This window comes from Trichoplusia ni, chromosome 15 (assembly GCF_003590095.1).
Source record: "Trichoplusia ni isolate ovarian cell line Hi5 chromosome 15, tn1, whole genome shotgun sequence".
Lineage (NCBI taxonomy): Eukaryota > Metazoa > Arthropoda > Insecta > Lepidoptera > Noctuidae > Trichoplusia > Trichoplusia ni.
Window position 1 is genome coordinate 3428609 of NC_039492.1, and position 12531 is coordinate 3441139.

Here is a 12531-nt window from a genome sequence, read left to right on the forward strand (position 1 = left end):
GGTTTCTTTGGAAGAAAAGATGACAACGAACTAAATATTAAAGTTAAAAAAAATAGAATATCGTCTTTAGACAAAGCGTAGATCATGCTAAATAATAGTAACTAATAGTAACTATATTTCCTTTTATGTCTAAACTAATTGTAAGATAATAATTATGTTGGACGCCGAATGAATTTAACGATATCTACGCAAAACTTGTAAAAATATCGAATAAAATATTGTTGAGTTTCAATTTAATAAATTAACCAATATAAAAACGCGTCAGTAAACCGCCACATTGACATACAAAAATAATATCATACACAACAACAGCATCTATCCTCACTCTTACTTCAACCAAATGCCTCATTATACGAATATACGTCTATAATATACGCAAGGAATCCAATTAAGCGCAACAATAAAAGTAATATAGACGCTCATTACATCGAATAGTGCGTGACACCGATATTATTCGCAATAGCAACGCATTATATCACTCATGGTAATATACGCGACGCGTAATGGACGCACAGATTATTTGGTACACTCCCTGATGTTGTAATGGTACATTAACATATAGATATTGTGGTGTTTTGGTTATTGTTGACTTCTGTACCGAATCGAAAGGTAAGGAATAGAGTATCTAAGAATTTAGGCTCTCTTAATTTAAGCGAAGTTAAAGGCCTCGATCCCTCTTCCCCAAACCTCTGAATTTCAGTGTATTTTTTTCACGCAGTGAAATGGTACTTTAGCACTTTTACATATTATAATTTTCTTTCAACAAACTTTTATTTCGTTTAGTTTCATTTTAAGCCGTTCTTTTCTTTAGAGTGACCCAGTGGTCAATTTTAGTACGACACACACCTCCTAAAATCTACCAGTGGTGGTGCCAATTCTGGATTGGTCATTGGCTGCTAACACGTAACAAAAAATACCTAAATATTTAAAATACATTGTAGACTTGGTCTATGCATACAACCATAAAATTTTGCTACTAGCTCTAAACTCATGAAAATTCAAATTCAGTAGTAGTTTTATCTCATGCTGTACATTAAAAAAATCTTATTGTGGTGAAAACCAATACCAAATAAGTTCTACGATGGTGCGGGAGCTTCTAACCTTTTCTTTTTCTCCATATCATATTAAATTCAGTTTAAAAATAACTTAACATTCAGATTGTAACATAGTCAATAACATCCCCGTCTAAAACCCATCCTTCACCAAAGTTAGTTCATCATTAACTTTATTTTAGACGGATTTCCGCATCAATCTCTCACGCACAGCCCTTGTTAACAAAACGTGGAAAAATTGTACAATTCCCTTGAAATAGCAGACACGTGACGACTACTGTGTTGCCGTACTCCATTAACAACCCCCAACATAACATTTTAACGTTTTGGGGTAAATGTGACAATTCTATGGCAAACACATTGGCCGGCGTAGTTTGAGCTTCCTCACCCCTCTTTGCTGTACAAAAGCTTAATGTTTGACGGTAATGGGTTGTGAACTAGGGGTCTAGGTAAATTGGTTTAGAAGTACAATGGGATAGCACGTGTTCCCAGAGGGATGCACTCTCTCAATGGTTTATAGCGTCGATAAAGTTGATCTATAAGTTGAATAGATAGAGTTCGTCTTTATTTATTTCGTATTACATTTTAGACCACGTCGTTTGTCTATTTTACAAAATCTGTGTATGTATGTAGAATTATAATGTAAGTATATAAAGTCGGTAAAGAAATATAATTAAAAAAAGCGTCTCCCGCATTAAGGGATTTGATCCTTGTGTCGCTGGGGGTTTCACAAACTTTCAAGTCACATTCAGAAATACTCCCAGACTCAAGAAAAGCATCATGGATCACCCAAATGCTTGTCCTACGCGGGGATCGAACCCGCGACACGTCGCGCTCAGTGACCTCCTTTGGCTCGGTGACCTCAACCACTCAGCTATCCGTATTCTTATTTTTCCGGCTCTACAACTGTATTTTAAGGAAAAGAGGGCATTGTTTAAAATTTACACCCATATTTGATTTGGTAAAATATGGAACACACCCTATAATCCTTGAAAAATAACCTACATTTTCCCTTCAACATATCCACGTAACATTACTGCTTGTAAAATTAATCACAATTGTCGCTAAATGAGCAATTCGCACCCTCATTACATCGCACATGGTACAAAATGGACATACAGTCTCACATATTGTTACCAAAACAGTAAAAAATCAATCTTCTGTCCAATAAGAGTCAGATTAGTGTGGTCAAAGTTGTGTTGTAGGTTGTACAGGCCGTTGCAGTAACATAATAATACAGGGTAAAATCAATCTTATTTTATGCGCAATAAAAGCGATCATTGTATTAATAGCAGTAAGTATTGCTGCAAAATGTACATACAGTCACACATTACACGTATTTAATAACACAGCAAAAATCACCCTTATCTCTCAAACAATAAGAGCTACGGTAATATCAAATTAGTCAAAGCTGTGTGGTGTATTGTATAAGGCGTGATGTTCACAGATGTTTACTAAAACTATGACAAATCAATTTCACGCCTCAAAATGACATGTGTTCGAAATGGCGCCGTTTTGATATTTTTATTTTATTGTTAATTAATTAAATTGGTTTCACTTAACTTAATTTTAATGTTATTAAATGAATGATGTGGTAGAAGGGTGGTAGTAATTATAATGTAGGAAAGGGGATCTTTGGGGAAGGTGATGTAATGTGTTAATTGTTTTTAATGCCAGTACAAACAGCTCTACTGTTTGTACTGGCTTTAGAAATAGACGTGGTCGTGAATTTCGACTACTAGGTATAGGCCTTTTCCCATATAAAATGAGTGGTTTTTCTTTTCAGGGTTTCTTACCCAATTTGTAAAATATGTAGAGTTGTTGATAAAAAATAGATAAAAGTAATGAGTAGTAGATTTAGTAATCTATTAGTATATAATTTGTACGTGATAAAAGTACTAACTATTGTAAAAAAAAACAAACCACCCAAAGGTTCAAACCGGAACCTAAGGATAAGGCGGCTCTGACAGTCCATCCTCGATTGATCAGGTCATAAATTTGATAGGTGACCATTTTTTACGAAAACGTTTTGTGAGTCACTGTCACGGATTTTTCTTACATTTTATTTTGGAATTGGATTTGGATTTTAAAATTTTTCTATCTATGTTTCCAACACCGATTTTATTAATTCTTACAATAATTAAAAAACCTTTTAAAATCTAATTAACCCTGATCTTATAAACTACTTTTGAACTATTACTCCTTAACGTACTAAAACTCTGACATTAAGTAAATATACTAAACGAAATTATTTAAAAGTTCTAGCTAGTTATTCAGTCTAGACTGTAAATTGAGCTGCTAGTTAAAATGGACCAGTCTATGCTAATGATGATGAATGGCCTCTGAGGAGCTCTTGGTACAAGGAAAATATGAAATTGTACTCCAGGGAGCTGTTTCATTGAAATAAAGTTATTACTGACTGTAAATTTTGAATTATTCTATCTTGTATTTAGCATCGCCACTGCACTTGATAGTCCACGTCTTTTTCGAGGTCCGAGTTTTTAAAAGTAGCTAATTAAAAATTTTTCTATTATCTCCTAATTAAATATTATACGATCTTAGTAAAAAAGTAACTCAGGCACGGACAGAATCCCTAGAAAATAATTTTCTTCTTTGTTTCGATTAGGCACACACTGGGGACTGGTCGGTCTGCTTAGTGGCTCGTTGCCCAGGCTGTTTTACCGAATATCTAAGGCTTGATTTTTTTATTATTTAATTATTAAATATAACACAATAAGTTTCAGATACTTCTAAGGGAAGAATAAAAAGTACGAGTAAGCAGTGAGGAAATCTTGAAGAAGAATGTATAAGTACAGTCCATTAATGCAATGCTTACCATCAAAACAAGCGTATTTAATAAACACAGCCCCCGGAGACCAGCTTTTGGCGGGAGGGTAGTCCTCATAGAGCACGAAGTTGCAGTGGTTCACGCCGGTACATCTGTAACCAATAGGGATTGTGGAATAAGCATATAAAAATAATAATGAAATCCTATTCAACTAGAAAAAGTTCTTTTCGGAAGAGGTCAGTAGTTTAAATATTTATAAATCAAAATTAGAATAAGACGTGACGTTGTCTTGTTGTCGTTTTAATTTCGATTGGAAATTTTAAAAAGAAAAACAATTTGGTTACTATTTTTCATGACAGCGTGTGTGATGTGACATCACACACCCTACATTATCTTAGTACTACCGTTACACTACCCAAATTTAGTATTATGTTTGCGTATTAAATTCGTCACCAAGCTCTGAAATATAAATGAATACCAAGTTTTCCGAGACCCGCATATTTAGCCAGCCAAATTACATTTCAACAACCCTTAACATCGGTGGAAAACAGTCAAATGGAAGAAGACGTCAGTCCAAAGTAACGTGACATCTAGTAGGTACATATGAGCACTTTCTCTAGAAGCTAACGATTGTAGAAATTGACTCCTACCAAGATCCCATAGTACTTAAACTATATACTCTACATAAAATTACTTCAAATACTAATAAATCACGGGTGCTCCCATTACAGAGCGTTCAATATGCCACCGTCTATTGCTACAAAGCTCTTGATCCTACATTCAAACCGTGATGAAGGTTCATTACGAGTAATTCACAGTAAAAGCATTTAGATGAAGCGAGAAATATCCTGAAACTTGAGATACATTGCTGGCAATGATAGATCAGTTTTGATACCGGGGCTCAGCGGCGCAGCAACGTATTGCATCTTGCTGATATAGATCGCCTCGTCTGAAAGAGTCTTAGGTTTAATATACAGAAATTTATCGGCGAATGGAGACGCTTGATCACACAGTTTTATTGCTTTACTAGGACAGCTAAATAGAATTTTCAGGTTGTAATTTTAGAACAAATTATTCTTGTAACATATTTCTTCATTTAAATTTGAATTAACTTAGCATTTTCAGCGTAGTTGGGAAACGTGAAGGTAGACGTGATATCATTTTGGAATAAAATTATTTTATTCGAGACGAAAGAAATCTTTAATGAGATCATAGCCTTTCTAGGAGAATTTTGTTTTTGGTATTTTCGTGACGTCATTGTAAAATCAGTGATATTTTGATCAAGGGAAATAGCAAAAGGAAAAGATATAATTTTCATTTTTCAAGCTGCTACAGAATCATATCTAGCCGTAGCCTTGTCATAAAAATCGACGACAGTAAGACTCCATTATGAATTTCCAACACGTATGTTAACAAAATCCAATTTCCTGTTAATTTAACTTTGTTAGTAAATAACATGGCATGTGACAGACTGATTCAGAAGTACAACTTTACGAAACTGACTTTTGGTTGGTGTATCTAGCTTAGATTACACAAGGGTTTAATTTCTTATTGCGTGAAAATTAAAAATAAGCAAACTTTGTCTAATTTTTACCTTTTCTGCTATTCTACTGTAAATCTATTATCAAGTACTGTAAGATTCAAATAATTTAAAAAATATTTTTTTTATTAATTTATTTAAATTTTTGAACCATTTTATATAAATTTCATGTCAACTTATAATAATAGTTATTTTTAAACGTTGCATTACTTTTTTGTTACAAACGAATGTGAACAGTAAAAACAAAAAAGATCAAGTACAGTTGACTTTCTGTGTTCAACTTTATCATGACAAACACTTTTAACAAGACTCACGCCAGCACCTAACTAAATGTAAATCTTTATGTTGTTTGTAATACAGAGCTGAAAGCTTCTGTAATTTGTAAATTGTATTTTATTGTAAGACTTTGTTATTAAGACAGGAATGTAAGGATTAAAGTCTTATTTAGGCGGGTGTTGTGGCACATAGCACTCTATAAAGGACCACTTATGAGACTGATCTAGAAGTATAATGTTAGACTATCAAAAAGCACCAAAATCTAATACCTAGTTCTAGTTTACTGAAGCTAGCTCTTGTTTCTTCCTAGATGATAATGAACTTCAGAACTTCCTTTTCCTAACTATGTTGGAGTCGGCTTTAGGTCTAAGCTCAGTCTTTTACAAAGAGCGATTGCTTATCAGTCCTCTTCGACCCAGTTACCTGGGCAACACGATACCCCTTTCATCTAGTCCGATTGGCTATCCGAAATCCTAAGTTTTCTTTTAACAATTATTATAAAAAAATGTCTTCTGCATTAAGGAATTTTAATTCTTGAGTCGAAGAAAATTTCACAATAATTCAAGACGCATGCCCAAAGTCCAGAACAAGTATTCAAACAATCACAAGTTATTTCTAAAGTTACGGAATTGAAAACAAAACCTAATCAAATGACGAAACACTAAGGGTTCAATGAAAATTGGCTAAAGAGAAACAAAACTTGATCACTCATCATTATACTGTAAGTTGAGTACCTTAGACAATATAGCATTATACCTGACTATGGCCGGGTGTGTAAATTGTGTGTACTACTTGGACAATGTAGCATTATATAACTAAGGCTGGGCTGATTGCTTCTCTCGCATGATCTCTATGCAAGCTCATGCATAGCTTAGTTCCAGATAGTTTGTATTAGCATACCGCAGGCATAGTTATATGGTAAGGCTAGGAGGTATTGCTGAAATTCTGTGAGAGCATGTGTTAGACAAGAGTTTTCAGATAAAATTGTACTCGAATTACCGCTTTAATCGGAACAAATGCAAAGGGAGAAACAATTTTTTATTTGTCTGTTATAGCTGATTTAATTTACAATTGAAAGAGATGTGTGCATTTCATTTACTATCGAATTAAACAAGTAAAAGATAATATTTTTATTAAAAAAAACAACAAAACAAAACATTCAAATCGGTTTAGTAAGAGCCAGAACAGAGAGTCGTGGAAGGATTTGGGGGGAGACCTTTGCCCATCATGGGCAAAGGTCTGGGACACTGTGGGCTAGATAAAAAAAAAACTAAGCGGAGCGTTCATTTCATAGCAAAAAATTTCAATAATTGAAAACACTGCTTACATAAACCATCTATCCTACCTACCGACTACTTCAGCCAATCCCATCCGTTTCTATAAAATTTTCACGTGGTATTTGATCAATACTTGTAATACAAGTCAAAGCACCCTATATTACGGCCAAACGAAAACTGCATTCAAATTACATCATGCATACCTGATTGCATCAGTTAATATCCACCTTCACCCTGCTTGGATTAGTGAGGTGACACGGCGGTTATCGATAAAAATTTATACGTAGCGAAAATTGAGTGTCATTCTATGTAATTGATGAAAGTGGGTTCATTTTCAAAAAGTTATATTTTTATTTATGTAGGTATTTTGTGAGAAAATGTGGAAACCACTAACTGACTTTATAAAAGAGTGACTTATAGAGTTTTTTTCTCCATAGGAATGATATTTTGGGACCGTGCACCTAGAGTCTGTGACGTTTTAAAAGTGCAAGAAAAACAACCTACATGAGATAAAATCCTGATTTTGAACCTCAGCTTAAAGAAACATTCATACAGTTATCATTATATTTTAAATGCCGGTACTTCTTTTAGGACCTGAACTTATCTGAACATAACTCAAACACCCAAAAAATTTCACACGTGCTACACCTACAAAATATATCGATACATACCATGCCCATTCCTAGCCCTCGATTCCTACCTGAGTCCACTATCGGAGTGAAGTAGGAAGTGACTGGCCGAGTGTGTTCCGTGATTAATGGCGTTTACTACGATTAGCAATATATATGGTCCCTCCGACAGGAAGAGACCACGTGTAGTGTTGTGGTCAATTCTGAGTACTCAGGTAGTGCTGGTAAATGTTTAGGTATTATTAAAAAAGTTTGCTGAAAATTGTTGATGAGGTTGTTTTGTAGAGACAGGCATGGTTTTTAGAGAGAGCAAAATGCTATTGAAGCGTCCTTTGTTCAAGATTACTGAAACAGACACTTGAAATAAAGTACAACAAATTGAAATTGTTCAAAATACTTTAGGATTATTAGTTATAGCTTTTCGTCCGCGGCTTCGCCCCCGTCGAGGTCGGTTATATTGCGTTTGAAAGAGAACTCTTCAAAAGTCCGAAAAAAACTATCCTATGTTCTTTCTCAAGGTCAATTCTATCTCTGTACCAAATTTCATTCAGTTCAGTGGTTTAGACGTGAAAGCGTAACAGACAGACAGATTTACTTTCGCATTTATAATATTAGTAGGGGTTGAAATAAGGTTAAATCCCTTCTTCTTCCTATCTTTGTCTAACTATTAGACAAATTCTCCCAGAGCTTCTAAGTAGCTACTCAAAATCCAATAACAAAGTCAAAATCAAGATGTATATTTTTATTCTAGTAGGCCTAAAAAGGGGTTTTGAGTAACATAAAATGACATATCTAAAGACCAAATAGTAATTCCTAAAATGTTCTATAAACCTCAACAAACCCTCCCTATCAAAATATTATGATCGATACATAATCACAACAAACAAAAACATTAAAATAAATTACAACAAAAATATTCCCAATACTCAAACACAGCTAAGTGAAATCGACATTTATCGACAGTAAGTGGATGACAGGCACGTTATACTGTCAATCAATAACTTTGATAAGATCGGTAAACACCCCTTTGTATTACAGGATAACGTAAACTAATGCGTCGGACACCTGGCCTTTAATTGAAGGAATTATTCAATACAACGCACCAATGAACAAACAAACAAGGCAATTTTGAGTACCTCACTGTCACTGTCACTGATAATTTGGCGGCAAATGTACAAGAAACGCATGCAATGGGATGCGTCAATAATGTTATGGATCCGAAAGGTTTAATAGTAAATTAAGTACAATTATATCAAACTACGGATCAATAATACGACAATTATCTACATATATTAAAAAAAATGGTTTTAAAATGCTGAGTTTTATTTCTTTCACCGTTTGTCGGCTTCAGTCTTAGAAAAAATATTAACAAATTGAATACATGTAAATAAAAAAAATGTGTCATATTTTTATTTTGCCTATGGCTATCCAGTGAGCAATAAAATCGTGTAAACGCACAAAACACCATGAAATTCCCATAACGACGTCACAATTTACAATCGACACACAATTCAAATTAGCCAAGCGCGTGCGCAACCCGGAACGCGGCGACCATCAAACATGGCGCCGCTTCCTGCTAATGTCACGTCGCGTCACGTGACGTCACTTCCCGCTCGCTCTACACCTGCTAAGGGCTGACATGACATATAAATTTGTAATTAGTTGCTAAGTATGCTTGACATTCACTATGCCTTAGTTTTGTACTGATAGCTTGGTTTATGAATGATATTTTGTTATTCTCCACTTTTCTACATGTTAGTCAATTAATGTACCAAGAACTTTTTTGCAATCTGCCCTTACAATATTTTCAGAATAAAAATATTTTATACGTGTATTTCTAAATAACTTAGTACATAATGCTTATATTTAAGATCATAATTACTGTCTGACATACATAATGTTGAAACGCTACCTCGGTTTTGGGAAGATGTTCTTTATAAAATATGTTTTGACTTCAAGCTTCGGACGTTTAAAACATATATATGATATTAAGACTGGGGAAAAAAGTGGAATTAAGACAGCAGGCAGTGAAAACTTGAACAAGTTTATTGGTGAAATTTCAAACACATTTTTTTCACAAGAGCCAGAGTTTAGAAGTTGCATTGGCTAAAGTATTCAAAACTTCATATTTTCAAAGCACAACAAACCTTTTCCAAACTTCGAAATGTTATAAGTAAATAATTCTCTTGACGTTTTTTAATTGTTCCGTTTTACTGACACACATAATAAGTATTTAAATCAATAAAAGCCATATGTTATTTAGTGTCCGGCTCCAGAATTAATGTCGTAGAATACCCCAAAATGCAATTTACAATGGGCATGCTTCACTTAATCGCATGCCACCGCCATTTGTAACGTACGCGCCTCGCGAAGCGTAAAATAACAAATTACATTAAATAAGTGTCCATGTAATTGTTTACAGAACGAAAATTTTATTTGTTAAGTAAAATAAGGGACTGTATTGTATGGGTCCATTGATAATGGTTAGAAACGTTTAAATGACAAGTTGGTGAATATGTGTGACCAGGTTTTAGTTTTTGTTGAAACTGACCTACATTGACTAGTTCTACCGACGCGGACGCGCCTGATATATTTTATGTATGTAGTCCATAACATTATATAACACAATCAGATAAAATATTCAAAATTATATTTTCTATATTTTTTTATTAATCTTCAAAAAAACAGTACCTGCATTTAGAAATCCACGTACAAAACTCCGCAGTAAAGACAAAAAGATCAAGATAGGAATTTTTAAATAAAAACTAGATGTTCTTTACTGGCCTTAATCTAGACCAATTAATCCTACATTTTATCCACGCAATTGTTTCCATGACAACCAAACTAAAACAAGTGAATTTCCTCCCCACACATTCCCACATAAACCTATCTTGACCTTTATCTATAATAAACGTTGTTATATCATATCTTCATAATCCTCATACGTCACTGCCGGGAATAAATCAGGCTAATTTATGCTGACGACATAATCCATAGAACTATCTCTTGGCTGTACCATGAAACTCTTAACCAATGTGATTCGTGTTGTGAAAGCGAAACGGCGCTCTACAATTTGTATAGCGCTGCTCTGCTTCCACGCCAGCAGCTGGACCGTTCTTATAGTTTGTAGTACGAGTTGTGGTTTATAAGTCAATAAAATAATAGATTATAAAATGAATCATTATTTTTTATGCAATGACGTGGGAAATACAACTATTAAATTATGAATTGTGTCTGCATTTATCATCACGTCAGTATTCCGCAAGGAAAAAGTGGTAGCATTTTGTATTATTGGGATTATCTAGGATTACAGATAAGAAAAGTTTCTGTAACAGAATTTTCAGTCTGTCTGAACAGCTGTGGTATTTAGACAGTTTAACTTTTCACTGATGATGTATTTCCATTGACGCTAAAACACCATATGCTAACAATATTGTTCGGGGTTAAGCAACGTATAACGGTCCCTTAAATTTATTTATTTCCCAACCGATTTGTTTTTCTTTAGATTAATTGTACGGAACCTTCAATGTCAAGGAGTCCGACCCGCACTTCACCAGTTATTTAACAACGCTAGACAACTAACCGTTTGAAAGAGTCCTATCTCCAAAGAGTTCGATCCCCATATCCAGAGAATAAGTTCTATTTTCTATTCCCTTTGTTTCCTATAACTGAATATTTAAAAATAAAGCTGAGGACAGTCGTCTCATTAGTCTTTGTTCGCCGTCCGTCGCAAGAACAAACGAGTATCTGTGTCTGTGTGTCGAGTGGGACGAAAATGTCGTTATTTTCGCAACTCTACCTTGTTAAAATAGATTTGAAGACTCTTTTGTAAAGATAAAACTTGTGAATGTCGGTGGGATGGGCTGAAGGTTGGGGGGATGAATAGATCGAAATTTTGAAAGACGAAAGAGGCTTCTTCTAACCTGGATTCCCAGTCCACTTGCTCAGTCAATGCTCAATCCGTCCAAAGTCGAATCAGTATAAAGCCTTATTAAATTTAACTATCATCAATCGCATCATTAATTTCTCTCCAAAGCAGCAGTAAGTATCATTTATATTTGCAAAACATCTTAGAAACAAAAACAGCGATAAAATATATCTCATTGTATTCGAGTCGTCCCTATTTCTGTAAATCCTACTTTTTGTCCTGGAATCGTGTCTGCTCCGAGACAGATCCATTAACTATTTTAACTATTTTCCACGTTCCTTGCAGAAGCAATTAAGAGAGGTATGTAAGGTTCCCTACGTGCTACTACGATTTGTTCACAAATGTCTGTTAAAAGTTTTCGTTAAAAAACGAAACTATTTTCGTTGAACTTGAAGTTTTAAAGCAAATTATCCAAAATCAAACATTGATTTTTATTTCTGTTTACTTTTAGAAACAAGTCCAATATTTTTCGTTGGAGTATTTGAAGTATTAAATCTTATTATCTAAAATCAAAGAGGTAGGTTGTTTTTTTTATAATATAAATTTTAGAAACAAGTCTAGTATTTTATTCAACGTAGGAATACAAACTTGTACCAAAACAAAATGGACTTAACTTAATTCTAGATTAAAAGCAGTATATAATTCTAGACTAAACAGCACTAACAACCATAATATGCAAATGTTCTAAACAAGCTTAACCTGAACCTGTACTATGAGATCTTAAAAATCACTGATATCGTTCTGAAAGCGAGACACCGATACGAGTTTTGTAGAGCACCATCTCACTCATACAATAACAACGATCCTGCTAAAGAATTCTAGGTTAACACGTTGAACCTGCAATGCAGTTGAAATAAACTATAAATTCTGAAACAACTGCTACGAACATGTTTGTGACAATAGCATTATGTAATATTTACGGAATATTACGGGAATTTTGTTCATTTAATGTGTCATAAAGATTTTTATTCGTGACGCATTAAATAAAAGAGTGAGTGTGTATTAAAAAAAGAGCTTTTCTCAAATTAAAGTAAACTTAGT

The 12531-nt window shown here is 34.1% G+C and overlaps 1 protein-coding gene across 1 annotated transcript in view; it reads right to left on the reverse strand.

The window, feature by feature from the left end:
• Positions 1–12531, reverse strand: part of LOC113501389 — a gene marked incomplete at its 5' end in the record, with an annotated part of 72582 nt that overhangs the window by 11990 nt on the left and 48061 nt on the right. The window contains one exon of the mRNA XM_026882520.1: positions 3889–3992. Within this exon, the coding sequence (XP_026738321.1) occupies positions 3889–3992 (104 nt within the window). The remainder of the gene's footprint in view (positions 1–3888; positions 3993–12531) is intronic.